The sequence below is a fragment of the Magnolia sinica genome, unplaced genomic scaffold, assembly GCF_029962835.1.
Source record: "Magnolia sinica isolate HGM2019 unplaced genomic scaffold, MsV1 ctg238, whole genome shotgun sequence".
Taxonomy (NCBI): Eukaryota; Viridiplantae; Streptophyta; class Magnoliopsida; order Magnoliales; family Magnoliaceae; genus Magnolia; species Magnolia sinica.
In genome coordinates, this window is record NW_026682788.1 from 177,389 (window position 1) to 198,660 (window position 21,272).

At 40.3% G+C, this 21,272-nt stretch overlaps 2 protein-coding genes across 5 annotated transcripts in view; both read right to left on the minus strand.

Annotated features, from left to right (window-relative positions):
- The window catches only part of LOC131236127 (disease resistance RPP13-like protein 4), an 86,138-nt gene that overhangs the window by 51,949 nt on the left and 12,917 nt on the right, over window positions 1-21,272 (minus strand). The window lies entirely within an intron of this gene.
- Window positions 15,984-21,272, minus strand: part of LOC131236128 (disease resistance RPP13-like protein 4) — a 46,521-nt gene continuing 41,232 nt past the window's right edge. For 3 of the 4 annotated variants that reach the window (XM_058233265.1, XM_058233267.1, XM_058233266.1), the window contains 2 exons: window positions 19,526-19,570; window positions 15,984-16,282 (listed from right to left, as the gene is read on the minus strand). In XM_058233265.1, coding sequence (XP_058089248.1) covers window positions 16,251-16,282; window positions 19,526-19,570 — 77 coding nt within the window. In that variant the 3' untranslated portion in view covers window positions 15,984-16,250. The remainder of the gene's footprint in view (window positions 16,283-19,525; window positions 19,571-21,272) is intronic. The other variant, XM_058233268.1, reaches the window with a different exon arrangement.

The window sequence follows — 21,272 nt, forward strand, 5'->3', positions numbered from 1 at the left end:
GGAGCGCAAGATAAGAAGAAAATTTTCACCGAGGTGCGCAACTTTTTAAGGATGATCCTTATTTATTTAAATATTGCCCACCAAATTCTAAGGAGATGTGTACCGGACGATGAGCATCAGAGCGTCATCTCCTGTCACTCTCAGGCTGTGGTGGTCACTTTTCGCTAAAAAGACCACGGCCAAGATTCTGCATGTGGCTTTTCTTGGCCCACTATGTTTAGGGACACTCATGAGTTTTGCAAAGCTTGTGAGCGTTGTCAGAAATTGGGAGCATTGTCCCATCGAAATATGATGCCTTTGAATCCCATCCTTATCATTGAAGCATTTGATTGCTGGGGCATCGATTTCATGGGACCATTCCCCCAATCGTTTGGAAATCTGTACATTTTGCTCGCCGTGGATTATGTCACTAAATGGGTTGAAGCGATTCCGTGTCGAACTAATGACCATCGCACGGTCATTAAATTCCTAAAAGAAAACATCCTTTCTCGATTCGGAACGCCTCGAGCCATCATTAGTGATGGGGGCTCACACTTTTGTAATAGACCATTCGAGAGCTTAATGAAGAAATACGGTATCTCTCATAACGTGAGCACCTCGTAACACCCGCAGACAAGTGGGCAAGCTGAGATTTCTAATAGGGAAATTAAACACATTTTGGAGAAAACGGTTAACCCTGATCGTAAGGATTGGTCAATCCGATTGACCGATGCCTTATGGGCATACCGTACTGCCTTTAAAACCCCTATTGGAATGTCTCCCTTTAGACTTGTCTATGGGAAAGCTTGTCACTTGCCTGTGGAGCTGGAACATAAAGCATACTGGGCGATCAAAAATCTTAATTTCAATCTGGACAACGCTGGCTCACTACGCAAACTTCAATTGAATGAACTTGAGGAAATCCGGAATGATGCGTACGATAATTCGAGAATTTACAAGGACAAGATGAAAGCATTTCATGACCAACACATTTTGCGAAAATCATTCACGCCTGGTCAGAAGGTCCTTTTGTACAATTCTTGATTACATCTCTTTCCGGGTAAGCTTCGATCTCGTTGGACCGGCCCTTACATTGTTGTTACTGTTTTTCCTCATGGGGCCGTTGAAATTAGAGATCCCGACAATGGCAAGGAGTTTAAAGTCAATGGACATCGATTGAAACCATTTGTCGAGAAATTTGATTCAGAGGACATGTCCATACCTCTGACTGATCCTGTTTACCAGGATTGATCTCCTAGTCTGATGGAGGTATAGGTAGGTTTATCGCTTTCATAGGACTAGAGCTATTGCTTTATTTGTCTGGCTGAAGACGGTAAACTTAGCGCTCCTGGGAGGCAACCCAGCTCTTCATTTCATTTTGTTTTTATCATTAGTTAGTTCAATGTTTGTAGGTAACATTACTGCAAACCCTCACGAGACTACAACTCGTCCACTAGGGGTAACCTAGGGGTTTAAAGGCTTGTTGCATACGCTAAATGCAATCGAGAGCACCTACGAAAGTGGTATAGTTATGATTTTATTTTTGTTATTTTTGTATTGCTTTCTCTCTCGTGCTGACCGACGCCCATGCTGCGATCTCTTGGAAAGTGTTTCTCGATTCATCATCCAAGTACTATCTTCCCATCACTTCATATTCACTTTTCGTTGTCCCATGTGCATTGCATGCTTATTTCTTTTTACATTGAGGACAATGTAGATTTTTAGTTGGAGGTGGGAGATTAGGTTTCCTAATCAGTGTTTTCTTGGTCTTGAGCAAAAGTTGTGAAAATATTTAATTTTTCAGGCTTTCTGATGAATTCGAAGTGATTTTGACGGTCATCTAGGGCACTTAGAATTTCAAGATGCGTGATGTTGGTACTTTATGACTCTTGGATTCTGTTATCTATTAAATTTTACAGCTAAGTTTGAATCGTTAATCCATTACTAGAATTTGTAAACATTGATTGAGACATGAATTCACAGGACACATCTCGCGTGCAGATTAAGGTTTCAGTTCGATATTGAAGGATTAACTTGGTAATCACTAAACATGAAAGGAACCAACTTGGAAAATTGAATGGATTGGGCGAACAGTCTTTACCATAGGTTTGCTCCCTATATGTGAGGATTCGATTCCCCATGGATGATATTTGAAAAAGAGTTGGGCGAACAGTCTTTACCATAGGGTTGCTCCCTATAGGTGAGGATTTGATCTCTCTTCTTGGCGTTACTTCTAATGAAAAAGTCAAAAATTAAAAGAATAAAAAGATAATGTGTGAGGCAAGTTCTGGTTATCGTGATTTCTCTTATTGGTTACAAATGATAACCTTAAATAGAGAAGTGAATTTTAATGTTGATAATTCGAGATTAGACTATGCATCCATGGAATTTAATGTTTAGAATTGTTCTAATAGATGGATTAATATTTGAGCTTGATTATGAAGTACCGTGAGCTTGATTCCAGGAGAAAGTAATGCCAACATTCATGAATCTTAGAATTCGAGTATCTGAATTGTTTTTCATAAATCTCTTGGGTTTGTAGAAATTGTCCTGTAATTCTCAATTTATTTTTCGCATACCTTGCTCGGGACTAGCAAGATGCTGGTTGGGGGTTGTGTTGAGGGTCGAATATTGCATATCAGACCCCAGTTATTGCCAGGATTTACAAACATAGTATTGTTTAACGGCCTGATTTAATCATGTTTGTGATGCAGGGCGTATTCACGAGCACGGACTGGAAAGGATGCCAAAAGCATGGATTTAAAGCTCAGGCATCACCAAGGCAATGGACGGGACCCCATGGGACCATGAACGAGGATTTACACGTCAAAGATCAGAGAAATTCCAGTCACTCACTTCAAACAGGCCTGAAAGACATCCAGAATGCAGGATCATGGGGTTCCCACCATCTGATTGGCTCCAAACTTTATATGAGGCCTGATGATCATGAATTAACCGTACGCATCAAAAATCAGCCATTGGATCACTGTGAAAGTGGCTCAACGGATAGAGCAGCCCTTTAAAACCTCAAGTGGGGCCCACCTAATCTTTGGATGCGCTTCAGTTTTGGACTCAACATCTTAAATTAAATGGGGAAGAAGATGGACGGAGAGGATTGTACAGATTCATCACGAGTGGACCCCATCGACATCGCCAGTGCACAGTGCGTAAGTGCACTCGATGTGCACCGAATCAAGCCGATCGGGTCAGCGCCGTTGACCCGATCCTTCTCGCATACGGAGAACAGCGGACGGACGCTGTTCGTCCGTTTTCGTGTAGTGGGCCCCATCCATCACTAGTTTCGACAATCAGAGTCGTCCATATGCTCTGCGAGGTGACCAACACCGTCGCCTAGCTTTCCTTTTTAGCCCATGCATACACATAGAGGCAGATTGCATGTAAACGCAGGAATGGACGGTGGGAACCACACCGAATCCAACATGAAGCCAGCCATTTCTTACTATTTTTTCGATGTGATTACAATGGACGGAGTGGATTTCATAGAAACTGAAAGGATTGGGTCCCACCAACAGCCAGCGCAAGAAGCGCTGGCTCTGTTTCGCAGACCGTAAAATCAAAGACCTACGCACCAGCCTTGCGTAAATAAAACTTCCGCAGCCGAGTCCTTCTCGGACTCAACCTCTCCACGCCCCTACGCACCAGCCTATAAGGGAGATCAGCGTGTGGAGGGAGGAGGGGTGCTCGGTTTTGTTTGGCTGGGAAGCTGGCAGCGTGTGGAGAAGGAGCGAGCTTGGCTTGACAGTTTTGGAGGGACGTGAGGAGGTTGGCTGCTGACAGCGTGGGAAGAAAAGAGAAAAAGAGAAGACTGTGGAGGAAGTGGGGAGAGTGCAGCCGTGAACAGTGCTGGACGTCAGGGAACTGAAAACGAGAGGGAGTGGGAAAAGATGATAAAGAAAAGATAAGAAGCTTTTCTTATTTTTCTTTTATTTTTTGTTTCTTTTTCTTTTTATTTGCTTTGAGTTCAAGCTATTCATGTCTGGCTGAACCTCTTAGCTAGGGCTAAGAGGTGAAGCCTGTAGCGTGATGGGAGACTGTTATTATGCCTTTTATTTAGACTGAATTGAATTTTGATTTAATTTTATTATGAGAATATTTGTAGTCTTTAATGACCCGTTGTGACTGACATTACAATGGGTTTGCAATGGCTTTGAGTATTTCCTTTTCCGTATTTTGATTATGACGTCAGGAATCCCTGTTGTTCGCCATCGTCTCCTAGGCATGGCTGGATGGCGGTATCCTTCCTAACCTTCACAATCATCTGATTGGTTGGTAATTGGTTTAATTCTGTTATTTGCTCTGTCTCCTGGGCATGGTTTGATGATAGAATCCATTCTGATTCATATTCCTTTCATCACATGAAGACTAAATCAAGTAGATTCAGTTTGATTTCCATGAATCTTAATACAGGCATAAGATCTCCCTGATCCCTACAAGTGGATCCTCTGAATTCCTTAAATTTTACATTAATCTCTCACCATTATTCATCAATTTATATTTAATTTAGATTGCATCTTTTGCTAGTTCTATATCTAGTTAGTTTCAGATCACATACAAGTTTCGGTCCTGTGGATTCGACCTCGGTCTTACCGAGTTTATTACTACATCACAACCCTATACGTGGGGAGTGAACAAATGTACAAGATAGAAACCTAATAAAGAAGAGGATCAACCCCATGCAATTGGCCAACCTGGCTAGATTTCATAACAGAGGATTATAATGGCCTAGTAGTGTTGAATCAATTTTCCCTAGTCAAAGAGTTTTTTTTTTTTCCCCTTTTCGAGTCAAGCAGGTTTTTCTGAGGATGAGTCATGACCAAATTGAGGTTTTCTCAACTCTTCGTGAAATCTGGTAAAATCAAGCTGAATCAGGCGAGATGATTCGAGCTATTTCGAGTTTTTAATCTATGCATATGGCCACTCTTTACAGGTATAACTCCTAGTCTCAACATGTGAAAGTAGATGAAAAAGCTGCAAATTCTAGCGAATCTGATAGTTGGGTAAAGATTTCTTCAAGCCCATGTCCTGATTTGATTAAACACTTGGAACAACTAATCGACCCTAAAAAATGTCCAATCTTGGCCTATTTCTCCTTTAAGTTGATTTTAACTGCTAATTATCTTGTATCCCTTTTTTAAAGGAGTTTTAAGGGAAAAAAACAAACTTCATGAAGTGGGTCTCATCATCTATCCCAGATAGATGGGGGATTCTCTCGGTAGAAACCAGGTTCATCTGATCGAGTGATGTATACACGTACAAAATCACCCTTGGTCTTAAAAAATCATCATAAACCAGGTTCTCTCTCCCTTTGTATGTGTGTGTAGAGCTGTACACGAGTCGAACCAAGTTGAGCTTGGCACAGCTCGGCTTGGCTAGCAGCCAACCTCAGCTCGAACTCGGCTTGATTTGGTCCTTGAGCTTGATCGGTCAGCTTAGCTCAGTTTGGTCAGCAGCTCGGTCTAGCTCGAGCCGAATTCAAGCCTGTGCGATATTTTCTCAAACAATCTCCTAAACTTCGAATGCAAAATAATAAGAGCGCTTTGTAGGCATTTCATTAAACACTATGCGAGCAACATTAAGATCAAGATACGAGGGCAATCCTCCAAAGTAAAGTTTTATTTTTTCGTGAAAATTTGTTTATTCAATCTTCTCTTGAATATTTATTTAGAAAATACCCTGATATGAGGGTAATCTAAGAAACAACATCTCGTTGAGGCATTTCATCAAACACTCGGCGAACAACATCAAAATCAAAATGATAGAGTCACTGAGCGGATTGATCCGAGTTGATTCAAGTCGGGGTTTGAGCTAAGTTGAGTCGAGCTCGAGCAAGCTCGAATTCATCTCGAAATTTTTTCGCCAAAAACCAGCTCAACTCGGTATCTAGTTTTAAGCCAAGGTGAGCCGAGCTTTCCCGAGTCGAGTTGAGCGAGCTGACCGAGCTAACTCGACCGGTGTACAGCTCTATCAGTGTGTGTTTTTAAAACTCTAGTACTCTTGCACTGGGTAATGAATATTCTATGGGCAGTTATAAATTTACTTAGATATTGCTTACATGGCATACAAGTGATAAGTTAAACCGTCCAATTTAAGTACACTAGTTTAAGTATCACGAACCAAAAATGCACTTATTTGATCATCTGGCTATCAGATTAGTTGACATTTATTGGACGGTTAGAAAGTGAAATACTGAAATATAACTAGAAGCCTTAATTCAACAAACAAGTGTCCATGAATCAGAGGCTGTGATCGTTTAACCAATCTTGTTTTTGGACTCTTTAACTTTGAGATAGTGGGCCCACTACAGTTTAGTTTGAGTTAACGTATGCATAATCAATAATTTCTAAGCGCATGTGTATCAAGTTTCATACGCAGCTGGAGTATCAATTAACTCCTTTTTTGATGCCGCAATCGTTTCCAACGTGAAACGCCCAAGCTCTGTAAGGCCCACCATGTTATATATACGGGGAATCCACTCCGTCCACGTGTGAAAATCCTTACATGGACGGGAGCGGATTAGGTGTTGCCCGGGTAACAGCTCAGTGGGTGTTACCCTTACCATGGGGCCCACCTTGATGATGTGTTGTATATCCACGCCGTCCATCCGTTTCTCCATCCTATTTGCGGTACCAAATATTAAGAAGATCCAAATCTCAGGTGGACCACACCGCAGGAAACAATGGTGTTTGAGTGCCTCACCATTAAAAATTTCAAAGTGCCCCCCATAAAGTTTTAAAGTTTATTTGCCATCCAACCTGTTGATAATGTCAAGAGGAAATGGATGGAGGGAAAATACAAAGATCAGATTGATCCAAAACGTTTTTGGCCCACAAAAAGTTTTTCATAGTCATTCGTCACTTTTTCTATTGGTATGGTCCACCTGATATTTAGATCTTCTTAATTTTTGAGATCACAACCTAAAATGAGATGTAAAGACAAATGGACGGTGTGGATATACAAAAAATACATCAATATGGGCCCATGAGATTAGGATAACACCCACTAAGCATTTATCAAGGTAACGGCTAATCCGCTCCCCATATAGACCGTACATAAGACAGATCAGTCCGATAAAAATCTCAGATGGGCCATAACAATATATATATATATATATATATCTGATGAGGCTGGTGAGGCTTTCTCACACACAAGAAAGTACGAATCAGTTCAAGTTGGGTGGAGTGATGCTAATTCAAGGAAAAGAGGAGTTTGACCAGACAACTAACTCGGTTTAAGTCAAGCTAATTCAACCAGGGTCTCAACACGAAATGTTTCGTTAGAGTCAAGACCGAGTCATGCTAGTCAGTCAATGACTAGTGACTCGGAGATGACTTGGCCCTTTTTCAATTCAAAGTAAGTTTTAGCACTATGAACAGAAGCCACGTTCGAAAGCTATGGAAAGATGAGAGATGTTGGTTGATCCACTTCCATAAAATAATAAATGTATCCCGTAGTTTAGAAACCCAAAAATTCAACTCAACTCAATGTCTAATAAGATTGGGCTAACTCAAAGATTCAACTTTTTTTTTTGGGTTAGCTTGTCATTACACACTCCACTGTTAGCCACCCCCACTAGGGTATCGACACTAAGACCTCAGCCTTGAAACAAGGTATCTTCACTCAGTCTGCCACCTGAGCTATGGATCAAGGTGTAACTACAGTGTTCACTCATGTTGGTTTGTAAGTAGTTAAATGATTTAAAATGGTTGACGTAAGTACTACCAAAGAAGCATATGCTAGTGATCTTGTCTAGGGTAGCAAACTTGATCCTTAGGGGTGGCGATGGGTTGGGCTAGGCTTGGGCCAAGGGTGGCCGTGGCTAAGCCTTATAGCCCTAAAACCAAGTCCTAATTAACTTGGTCCAAGCCCTAATGGGATGGAGAGACCTTGACCTTGACCTTGTCCCTTGCCTTAGAGGTTAAAGCTGGGCAGAGGTTGGCCTTAAAGGATAGTTAAAGTCGAGTATATATTTTTCTTTTTTCTTTCATCAAAGTAAGCAGATGAACGTAGAGTAGACAAATCAACGTAAGGAAATTTCATTATCATTCAAATATACAAGCAGCTCATAATGACTTATACAAACCAATGTCTCAACATTAACGATTACAATATTTGCATACATAAGAAATAACAGAAAGCATATAAATGTAAGTCACATGACCACGCAGCTCCTCTTAACAATACGGCCGTACATCCATGGCACCCGTGCACAGCTCCTCATCAAGTCTGAACAATACATTATCTGGGTCACCTGTTCTACCTGTACGGTTGTATATTTGATGGATGAGTGGCCAGCTCAGTGTGAATTTTCCTCAAAATTACACACTGCCGCATTAGGTAAGCATAGTTATAAAACAACAAGGCAATCAAAACAATACATGATGCAGTCTTTTTAAATGCATGGATGCGTGAATGCACATCAACCTATGGATGCACATCCAGTCGGACTTGGGCTTGTCGCCCATGCGTAAGACTGGTCACCGAAAATCATCCAGTTGAAATAAGGGTCGATAGTCGGTGGTCCGGGAGCTAGCGAAATGATACCCCAACAACTCTAGGGCACGTGCTACAACATCGAATAGCCACCTGTCATCGCCAATATACTATGAATGCATGATTAGCCAAATCATTATTAGTCCGATTATAATCACCAATTTAAATAAGCTCAAGGTCACTACGGGAGGTATCACCCAGCGTAGACCGACGGTTCCGGCATAGTGTCCCATTATCACCATTCTGGCCCATGAGACTACCACCTTAGGATGTTTAATGGAACACCGTCGACTAGTGGTCAATCATATTACAACATATGGGGCTTACCATCGCATGGTTACACAGTATAAAACATCGAGCCCATATAGGAAAAATATCAAAACAAAACCACGCAGGCGAGTATCAAAACGAGCCACGTAGGGCGAATATCAAAATCATGCGATAAAAGACCATCCTTAAAAACCATTGGACACAACAACCTTGGATGGTAGGCCCACATCAATGATCCATCTAGACCACCACTCAATAACCACGAAGTCGAAGGTCCATTACGATCACAACTAGTCAAGTTACATCCCAAGTATGGGTGTACATTCATATGTGGGAATTTCCCACTAATGTACCAGTTTAAGTTCCATAAGCAATCCATAAAAAGGAATCCACAAGCATGAGCAATTATACAGGATAATCATAAAGCATGTAATACAACAATTCAATTTCCGCCAGCTAACACATGTGATTATAAAGGGAGATATCAATTATGAATTTAAATAAAAACTATAACTTAAGCTAATGAGAAGATGGAAAGCTCAAGGGGAAGAATCATCACCTTATATTTTGAACCGCCTACCCGTGTTGCTAGAGAATGCATGTTTTCCTTAGAGTCAAACCCTATCATGAATTGTAAAGTTATACCGTTAGATTCAAGCTTTACACGCTATTCTAGGTCAAGGTCTTAACCTAGGGTTTGGATTACCTTAGTTTTAGGGTTTTAATGTAGAACTAGGTTTTCGTCCTAGAATTTAGGTCTACGATAGCTTTTTAGGATTTGGATTGTAGTTGGCGTATGATAATTTTAATAATTGAAGAGTAATTGTTAACATTAGTGTTATAATTAACGTTAGCCAATTAATAATAATCATTATAATGCTAGTAATGGTATGATCTACTATTAATGATTGTACCAAAGAATGATAATTAGATTACTAATATGTAATAATAATAGTTTTGTTTGTAAGCACTACTATTAGCATGAATAATCTGCTAATGGTTAGTTGTGTTTAATAACCGTAATTATTATTGTAATACTAATGATAATAACAATAGCTACCAAGTACAATCATGATAATATATACTATAATATGCCATTATAGTCTTTATAATCATTTGTTTGGCTCACCAAGTTGTGGTTCACAAATCCAACCCATCCATTAAGTGTGTCCTGCTAGTTTAAGGGGTCAAACTAAGTTTTAGATGCATCCAAATCTCAGCTGGACCCCAACAAGTGCTTTTATATGGTTTAACGTGTCTTCACAAGATTGTAGATGGTGTGGGCCACCCGAGCTCTATGTATGGCTGATTTTTGGGGGCACCCCATATATAAAGGGAACCCATCAGATGGACGGTGTTGATGTTCAACACACCACATGGTAGGGCCTGTGGTGGGGCCATGGTCCTAGCGAAAATTTCAAGCACAAGGAGGCAGCGTCCTTTAGACGTTTACACCCACAACGTGAATGTTTAGTATTTATTTATTTGTTTTATTTTTTTTTATAGGTAGGGCCCACCTCAGGAGGATCTACTCCATCGGTTGGGTTCCAGGCTCAGGACAGGTCTAATGAGTCCAATATCGATATGTCTTGACGCACCGAAATATCACGGCGGCTCTAATGATTTACCACTATTAAATTAGTCTTTCTGCAGGTGTGGCCTACCAGAGAGTTGGGCTGGCTTCATTTTTCAGGTCAACGCCTAAAAAGAGGGGGAAATGGGATGGACGGTGGAGACATAACATACATCTAGGTGGGGTCCCACTTCAAGCAAAATTGATGGGCAGTGTTGAATAACACATACCCCAGTCAGACTCACGTAACTTGGTAACGTCAATACAGCGGCCATCCTGCTGCTGGGGCCACAGATGAACGACATGGAATAAAATACATACGGCACGTGGGCCTTGGATGCCACACGTGCACTGGGCCCATGCGATGGGTGTGCAACCCACCTGGTTTTTTTTTTTTTTGTGAGGCCCAACAGCTGCCTTTGAAACAGGGCCCATTTCACATTGCATACAACCCATTGCCTGGGACTGTTTGAGGCCATTTTTCAGCTTCTTCTTGGGCTAAGAGACAGCTCCTTTACATGGCCTGCTTATGAGGCTAGTTCTAGCCCCAACCAGAGCTCGACAGTGACATTTCCTATCCCACTTTCAACCTCAGAAACGGCCAGGTTTAATGTGATTTCGGCCTGACTTTTAGCCTGTTTTCAGGCCTAGTTTTAGCTGAGATTAGACACCCATTCAAAGGCCTATCACAGCCCCATTTATGGCCTGCTTTCCGGTCCCAAACGTGGCCACCCACATAAATAATAACTGCGCAAAAATGAAGAAGAAAATGGAAGAAGGAAGGGATCAGAGAGTGGGACATTTTTACCTGGCCGGACAGTGTGCTCATGCCCACTTTCTCTCTCTTTTCTTTCTCACTCCACAAGAGTGGTGTGGCTGCAGACTTAAACTGACTCGGTTCGGTCCGTTCTCACGGACTGAGTGGGGACAGTGCGAGCCGAGCTCACCTTCCTTCTCTGTCTTCTCTCTCTCTCTCTCTGTTTTCTCTTCTTGCTTCCTTCCTTTCTCACTTCTCTTCTGTGTGGAGTCTGGGAGGGTTGAACCTCCCCATTTATAGGCAGGGAGAGGAAGGGTCCAGCGGCTGGGATAGACTCTGCAAATCCCTAAGCAATGGCCGTCGGTGGCTGCCTCTGTTTTTCTCAAAACGGATAAATGTGGCTTGTAAGTTCTCCCTGTTTGGCTATTCTTGGCTTGAGAGAGAGAGCTGGCGTCTGCACGTTGGAAATCCAACCGACACGGCTCTCCCCATAACTTTAGCAGTCTATTCGCCTTCCATGATAAAACGGGCGGTCAAGGATAAATTTCCTTCATTTGTTTTCGGGGGCCCACAGAGATGTTTAGATGAGATCGTTCACTAGGTTCATTTACTTATATAAGGCTATGATCTCGAGAATGGGTCCGACCTAACTTGTAAGTGGGCCATACACCTAAACTTTTACTCCTAACGGTGGGTTTCTGACAATCTAATGGTTAGATCATCCCAGGATTGAGCGTCAACGTTTGGCAAGAGCCAAGGGGCCAAAATATGAAACATATCCAAGTACTAGGTGGGTCATACGTTGCAAAAGCATGTGGGTGAAACCCACCGTTAAAACTAACGTGAAACCATGTTGTTACTCAAAATAGGTGGGGTCCACCTGTGATGATTTTTCAGAGAATCCATGCCATTCATCACTTTTTATTGCTATGTTAGAACACGGGGTCAAATATGAGACGATTTGGTTAGTCGAGTAAGTCGTACGGTGTGTCCATAACAACCAATACTCACCGTTAAATCCCATGCACGTATTGCCATAAAAATTTGAATGAATTGAGTTTTGTGTGAAGTCCACTTTACTACTTGTAGTTGTACGATCCACTCTGTTCATTGTGTTTAACATGCCTTGGTAGGATTAAGGTCCAAAAATGGGGCAGATCTGTTGATCGGGTGGGCCATACTATCCGATCAAGCATCAATGGTGGCATGTAGTGGCATTCACTATTTACGAATTTGCCATCCATTTCTCAACCGGCATCCGACGCCCGTTAGGTCAAAATGTACTGTCCAAATGTCTTAAAATTTGGCGAACATGCATCATATGTTGTGCTCTTTCCTGTGATCCAGTTTGGGTCCCGATCTCTCGAGGATGAATAAGATGTTCTTTTAATGGCTAATATACTTCAAAATTTCAAAATAATATTTGTACTCCTCTGATTGACAAGTTACCAAGTAGTTTGGACTTAAACCTGAAGATCTTCATAATGACCAATTCATCCTGATATTCAGATGACCCATTTGGCGGATCCAAACCTGATGGATGGTCAGGTGACTTGTTAAAAATAAGAAAGTTTTATGGTTAGCACTCTAACCATGCATATGGGTAGATGTATGGTCAGTTTTGTGAATGGGTGATCACAAAGTGGGTTTTCAGAGTGATTAGGGGTAAAGTATGCGTATCGTCGGATTAGAGTGTCTTATTCACACGTGTAAGTTTCTCAGATTATAATTCTAATGGTGGGTTAAGCATATTCATATGGTGTGAACAAGATGAACAGATAATTAAATAAATTAGTTATTAATTTTAGGAATATTAACAATGGCTCCTATCATATTAAATTCTCTAATGATCTATAGATGGAGATCATTCCCAATGGATAGATTCGTGTCGAGGAATGGATATAAGGTCAGGATAGCTAGGTTGGTGTTGTACACATGTACGTATCAAGTTAAACTTCATAGTAATACTCAAGGACTTTCAATACTCGAATATTGGGATGGAGAGACCTTGACCTTGACCTTGTCCCTTGCCTTAGAGGTTAAAGCTGGGCAGAGGTTGGCCTTATAAGTTAAAGATAAGTTTTATGTATGCTGTATGTACAATTGATGTACTATTGTGTGTTCATAAACCATCGGGTTTTTATAGTGAATAAATTTTTTTTTTTTTGTGGTATGCCTTTGTCAAATAAGATCATTTATTAACCAAGCATTTGCCTCACTCAATTATTCAACATATGCATGGACTTAAATAAGTGCATCAATATATTGTTTATAGCCTAAAGTAGGGTTCACAATTTGAACAATTTATAAGTGCCCATGTATGATCCATGACACTATACTACGATATCAAAGTTCTTCATATTATTATATGTGCTAGTATATGGACTTTATGGTGTATGTAAGTATAGACATCCCACCTAAATCACAAGATACTACTCCTAAACTGTTTAGCTATACCTTGATAAAACTGCAACTGAAACCCTCGATTACCAATGGATGCCTGACCAAATTTAGGGGCAAAATCTCTGGCTCATCCTAGACTAGACCATTGGACCTGATCAAGAGATTCCCAATCCCTAGCTCTTCAATAAGAACTAATGATCAACACTCACTAGGGTAGTGTTCGGATAATGCCACACCTGTCTACTAGAGGAAGCTTTGAAAAACAAGTTGAAAGAAAATAATAGGCTTAGATCGCCCTCTAAAGGTAACGAATAGTTTGGATCACCCAACCTCTAATCCTATAGACTTAAAATAAGCCCTAGAGAGACAAAAGAAAAAGGAAAAATGCTAGAAATATGCCGCTGAGCCAAAACACAAGGTTAGTAGACCGTCGACTGGCCCCAAACCGACGACCACCTGGCAATCTTTCCACCTACTAGAGATCTGGATCCCCTCTTACAGATCTTGGGTTGCCTAAAAATTGACAATTGTCTACCGTTGGCCTACCAGGAGCTAATGGTTTGGTCTATAAAATCGACCCCCAATAGACGATGAAGGAAAAAAGGTACTTGGGGGGGTAAATTGTGAGAAGTCTGAGGAGATAGAAAGAAATGAAGAAAGAGAAGGCAGGACAATGGGATACGAAGCCAGCCAGTGAAACAAAGTTAGGTGTCCCCTGTCCTTCCTAAACATTTGCCTTGACATTGTGATCCTAACCAATTCAATAATCCGTCCTTTGAAAGTCAACCCATCAGAGGAAATCAGCCGAGTTAGGAATAGGGTCAAAATTAGAGACGTCGGACCATCCCCTTTGAATAAAAAAGGTGTTTGATTTTCTTATTTCTTTTTCATATTTCAATCAAGCTTAGAATGCAGTTTATTCCACATATTTCTAACATATTATCTATCATCATTCACATTCTTAGCTTTTTTTTTTTTATTTATTATTATTATTATTATTATTATTATTAGTTTTTAATAATTTTATTTATCTTGTTCGCTTACCTAGGGTCCCTTGATTCTGCGTGGTAAGGCTAGGACTTATTCTACTTTTTCCTACTCGGTCTTCTTATGGAACTACGCGAAGCATAAAACTTTTGCCAATTATCAGACATTTAAAGGTTGGTCCTAGTTGCTAGTAGGAAGACTAAGATAACAATGATATAAAATTTTAGAAATAAAATTTTGATTTAAATTATGTAATGTTTTTTTTCATTAGCCGTGGTTTGATATAAAATTTTGTTAGGCGAGCGGCTCTCTTGGCAGTCTTGCTCTTGAATCAGCAGAAGTTAGCTCTGCCCAGCTCCATTTGGGGGCGTTTGGACTGTAAGTTACTTAAGCTGCTTACGCCTCAAGTAGCTTATCTTGATTTCTACTTATTAAATTGAAGTGATCAAGTAACTATAAATAAAAGTGTTACTTACAACTGATCGTAAACCGAACTTACCTATCTGAGATAAGTTAACTTATCTACTGCTGTAAGTAATTGGAACAAAAAAACCTTGACCAAAAGTTGAGGAATGTGTAGTTAGAAAACACATGAACCAGTATCATTTCCCTTTTTTAATTCTATTTGAAAACTCTTCCTCGTGTAATTCCTTTATGAGAGTGTTTCTACAAGGCATCAATTCCCATTATATGCTCCCCATCTCTTGCATGGCGATCATGATGGTTTGTAGGGATGGGCGGCCCTGAATCTCATCGGTTGGATGATCCATTATCTATAATGCCTGATCAAATGAGAGGGTCCCATCAGTCTTATCTTGGTAGCATTTGAAAAATGGTGGGGACTCTTTGATTGCAGACTTGCATACTTGCATGTCAATCCAAACTGTCTAAATCGCTGACCCAACCATCAATGGAGGATAAATGAAAACTTGCACTGAATAGATAATATTGACCATATGACTTTTCCCTTCAAATTTGGACCACTATATATTTTAGTTTTAGCCATCCATTTGATAGCCGTTAATCGATGATTATTGTGATTTTAGAGATACGCTCCATCCACAATTGGACCCCACAATTTTCAGTGGTCTAGATGTGCATTTGTGCCACATGTGAGGAGGATGAGCCACTACATATCCATGACCTAATTAAAACATTCATACCCAAAAGCTTAGGAAATTAATAATGAAAAAGATAATTAAAAGGATTTACTGTGTGTTTTAAGAAAATAGACGGTTAATGAGAAAACGACGGAATTGAATCACATAACAGGTGGGATGGGGGCATTGGTCAGCTTACAGAACCAACGAGACCATTTGCTCATGGGTATGAGCACAAGAAAAACGGTGAGCAATGCCATGTTTTTCAAGAAAGGTTTTGAATTTCCAGTGTTCACTGCTACCATTAGTTTGAATATTTTCATTATGCACTCAAACATATTCTCAATGTTGGATTTAAGTCTTTGAAAAAAACACTGAATGCATAACAAATAAAAATACTGTGTAAATCTACTAACTTCATCTATGAAATGTATCTGATAGCAAAATCAAGTATGTCCCTAGATATCAGAATGTTCTAATTTCAAATGTTTATTGGGTACAAATATAACATAAAAAGGAACTAGAGTTCACAGATTTATTAATCGAGACAGGCAGTTAAAGGCGAGAAAGCACATGATGAACTGTATAGACTGTTGGAAGACAAGACTCAGGTGATAAGCGCCAGGACTTTGGGGTTGCCTCTATATGATAGAAATCGCCTTTCCTCGAGTCATGCGGCAGTGATCTCCCCTAGTGATGTTCCTTCACAAAGAAAACAGTTGGATGAAAATCAAGTGAATCATATACCAATTAGCCAAATAGGGGGACTTGGATGCCAAATGCATCCATGTGCATGTGAAGGTTTCTATACACTTACTCAGCTAGATCATCACTCAAATGTGAACACTCCAAAGTGAGTAAGCAAAAGAAACTGCCAACAAGTTGGGCATGTGAGCCATTGCTATGCATTTGTAAATCATTTATTTATTTGTTCTCTCATAAATGTGTGGCCCACCTGATGAGTTTCCCTACCTGTTTTTGATATGGTCACATATGCATTGGAACCATCAGATGAATATAGCTCATCTGTACAATACATAAAGTGGGGAGGTACTGTGGGTATATCACTACAAAAGAAAATGGTAACAGCCTAACAGAACAACAAAATTGATAAGGCAGAGCCAGTAGAACACATTTACTGTACATGGATAATGGTCATGTCTCATGTGTCAATTGAGACCGTCCATCTAGTAGGACCCACTCAGATCATGTTCTAAAAAAAAGATATTAGGTAATCCACGACTAAATTTCTTCTCCTCTTCTCACCAAATGTGGGCCCTTAACCTTTTTTTTTTTTCAACCATTGGTTTGGAATCTTCCAACCATTGGTTAATCATTTTCCACCAACAACAAGGGCAATTTGAAGATTTTTTTTTTTTTTTTTTTTGTTTCTTCTGATGATTGAACATGAATAAAGTAAAATTTTCAACAACTCGTGTTCAAATTCAAGATTTAAAGGTTAGGATCATCAATGGTGTATGATTGAAATAAAGTAACATCTACATGGTACTGGTAAGAACATAAATGGTTCAGATCAATCTAATAGCGTAACCTGACTGTCTTCTTTTTATTTGTATTATTATATGACTAAAAGCAAAAGGAATGGGGGTATTTATCAAATCAATGGATGTATACAAATACTGACACAAAAATTGTCATTCTCTACATATGTGGAGATACAAAACATGTGTGGATTGTTGAGGGTCAAATATTACATATCAGACCCAATTATTACCTGAATTTATCGACATAATACTATTTAATGCACCAGTTTAATCATGTTTGTGATGCAAGGTGTATTTACGAGCATGGACTGAAAAAGGATGCTAAAAGCACGGATTTAACGTTCAGAATGCACCAAGGCAAGGGACGGACTCCAAGGGACCAAGATCGACGGAATTACACGCCAGGGATCCGCGAAAATTGAGAAACTGAAGCTCAAGCGGCTTGAAAGTCAGCCAGAATGCAAGATCACTGGGTTTCCATCATCTGTTTGGCTCGAAACTTTATACATGGCTCGAGGACCAAAAACTAACCGTACACGTCAAATTTCAGCCATTGGATCCTCGTGAAAGTGGCTGAACTAACAGATCAGTCCATAAAATCCTGATTTGGGGCCCACCCGCTGTCCAGATACGCTTTAACTTCGGCCCCCACGGCTCAAATGAAATGGGGAACAAGATGGATGGTGTGGATTTCTCATAATCATTATACAGTGTACATAGTACACTTTTTGCACTAAGAGTGCATGGCAACACAGGGACGTACAGAACTCGAACTCTGTGTCATGAAACAGAGACTGCGGATGATCTCAGTGGGCCATCATCATGGTCCAAATGCTCAATCCGAGCCGTCCATCATGCAGAGGGGCTCGATTTAGCCAAACCCATGTTGACTTTATGCACTCATGCACGCACACGTGTTGGTTTCAATGGTCACAAATGGACTGCCCTACAACTATTGCAGCTGATTTCTTTCGTGGGTCACGCCGAATCTGATCCAAAACCGTCCCTTCCCAACTGAAATTCCGAGAGGAATTCAATGGACGGCTTGGATCTCTCATTTGAAATAGACAGTGGACCCCACCATCGTCACAGCGTAATAGCTACGCTCCCTGTTTTGCGTCCGGAAAAACCGGAAATTTCGGACTGTTTTGCGAATTTGACGAGGATCGGTCCGACGATCTGAGCCGTTCAAAACCTCTCCAAGGAAGTGCTGAACCGTGGCAAGAAGACTGAACGTCTTAAGATTGGTTTTGTTGGCCGAAAAGATGAGCCGACGCAAGGCAGTTTCCAAGCTGGCTGACTGCGTGCTGCGGAAGGAGATGACGCACTCCGCGTCCGACTCCAACTCGGTCGGTTCCTTGCAACCGACCCATCCAGCGACGCCTCTCTAATATAAGGAAGAAAAGAGAGGGAGCTTAGGAGGAGAGTGCAGCCGTGAACACCGTGAACGGAGGCAGAGCTCGGCTGGGAGCTTGGCTTTCTGCTGGCACGTGGGACTGGTTTTGCTGCTGTAACGGAGGTGTTTTTTTTTTTTTTGGAGGGATTCAAGCTGCTGGCAGAGTGTGGAGGACGGAAAAAAAGAAGACAGAAGATGAGAGAGAAAAGATAAGAAGTTTTTCTTATTTTTCTTTTATTTTTCGTTTTCTTTTTCTTTTTATTTGGTTTGAGTTCAAGCCATTCATGTCTGGCTATACCTCTTAGCTAGGGCTAAGAGGTGAAGCCTGTAGCGAGATGGGAGATTCTACTTTGAGCCTTTAAAATTCATAAACTGAATTTGATTTAGTTGATTATTAAAGGAATGTTTTTCTTAGTCTTTAATGGTCTGTTGTGACTGAAATTACAATGGGTTTGCAATGGCTTTGAATATTTCTTTTCTCTTTTGATGTTTATGACGTCAGGAGGCCCTGTTGTTCACCATCGTATCCTGGGCATGGTTGGATGATAGTACCCTTCCTGATCTTCATACATTGTTGATTGGTTGGTAATTAGTTTAATCCTGTTGTTTGCTTTGTCTCCTGGGCATGGTTAGATGATGGAATCCATTCTAATTTATATACCCTTCATCTCTTGAAAATTATATCAAAAGAAGTTCAGTCTTGATTTTCATGATTTTTGAAGCAGGCATAAGATCTCCCCGATCTCTACAAGTGGATCCTCTGAATCCCTAGTTTCCTTCCTCCGAATTACTTAAGTTTTAAATAATTATTCCACCATTATTCATCAATTCAAAAGGAATGGGGGTATTTATCAAATCAATGGGTGTATACAAATACTGACACAAAAATTGTCATTCTCTACATATGTGGAGATACAAAACATGTGTGGGATCTGTGATGTTCATCGAGCATGCATTTTAAATTACGTGATGGCATTCAAACCAAAAAATGTTATTTGAAGAGAATGTGACGGATGATTGAAAATGAAAAAAGAAAAAACATACCTTCTTCTTTTTCCTCCTCTTCTTCTTCTTTGGCAGCACCTGAAACTTCAAAGAGTGAAGAGAGATGGAAGAGAGGTTAGAGACATCTTCAAAGAATGGTTTGGCAACTAGAAATTTGAAGAATCCAAGTCTTGTAATTGGATTCTTAAGAATTTCAATGTGTCATGTTTGACACTATGGAATTTGAATTCTATTTCTAAGAATTTGAAAAGTTGCTTTTCAGGCGTAGTTGTAAATGGCTTAAAATTAGAAATTGAATTCCAACTAAATTTCGAATTGCCAAAATTCTAAAGTAGCTCTAGAATTAAATTTTAATACAAAAAAAAAAAAAAAAATGATTTGATAAAACTTAGATACTCTAATAAAGTGTCGTCATGATAATAAGGCACTTATTTAGTTATTTGACTATTAGATTGGTGGACATTTATTGATTGAAGAAAAAAAAAATCCAATGTTTTTTATTTCAACAAACAAGGGTCCCTGAATTTGAGCTTAGGATTGTTGGACCAATCTAAAATTTGGGCTATAATTTAGAGATAGTGGTTTGATGTCATGTGTGCCACTTCTAAATGCCTGTGTATCAAGTGTGAAACATGGCTAGAGTATCAAATAGCCTGACCAGCAGCATATTAGTTCCATATTGTAAGGTCTGTCAAAGTTGATAGGCTGACAATGGAGGTTGGCTAGGAGGACGTAATATCTGTCATCCCATTCCAAGATTGGAAAATTAAGAATTAAACACAAAGATAAAAAGGTTGTAGTGAATTCATGGAGGAGATTGAGAAAGCGGATTGCTTACTGAGTAAACTCTACGGGGCCATGGTGATATATGTGTCTTATCCATGCCGTCCATCTATTGTACCAGCTCATTTCAGGGTACGATCCTAAAATTGAGTCATATCCAAAGCACTGAAGCGGACCATACCACAGGTAATGGTGAAAATTTAATGCTTACTGTTGAAATTTTTGTGGGGGCCACAGAAATTTTAGATCAAACCGATATTTGTGTTTTCCCTTCATCTATGTCTAATGTGACCTCTTTAACTGGTTGGATAAGAAATAAACATCCTTGTGGGCCCTGGGAAGTTTTCAACAGTGGATATGATCATTATCGCCACTGTGGTCCATTTTATTTTATTGTTAACACCCCACACTCGACTTTTGGACTTTGGATATGATTCAATTTTGGCTCCTGCCCTAAAGTTATCTGGAAAAACAATTGAACGGTGTGAATAGAATACGAATCCCGACTTGTAGAATACATACATCTATAGTGGGTCCCGCATTGTTTACTCAGTATGCTATGCTCCGGACGCAATACACTTCCGAAGATTGATTAGATACTGACAGGTCGAACCGCGAGAGTCGCAACTGAAGCGACGTCGCCCATCTATGTGGGACCCTCACGATGTATGTGCTGTATCCACAACATCCATCCATTTGGAGAGATCATTTTAGGGAATGAGACGGAGAATTAGTCAGATCAAAATCTGGAGTGGACCCCTCCACGGAAAACAGTGGGAAGAGTGACGCCCACCGTTGAAACCTTCCTAAGGTCCGCTATGATGTTCATCTGAGATCCAAAGTGTTCATAAATTAAGACGGACATAAAATAAGGGAAAACACAAATTTCAGCTTTATCAAAAACTTTTGTGGCCCTTAGAAATTTTTAATGGTGGCATCACTCTCTCCACTGTTTTCTGTGGTGGGGTCCACTCAAGCTTTTGATCTGACTCGTTCTTTGGCT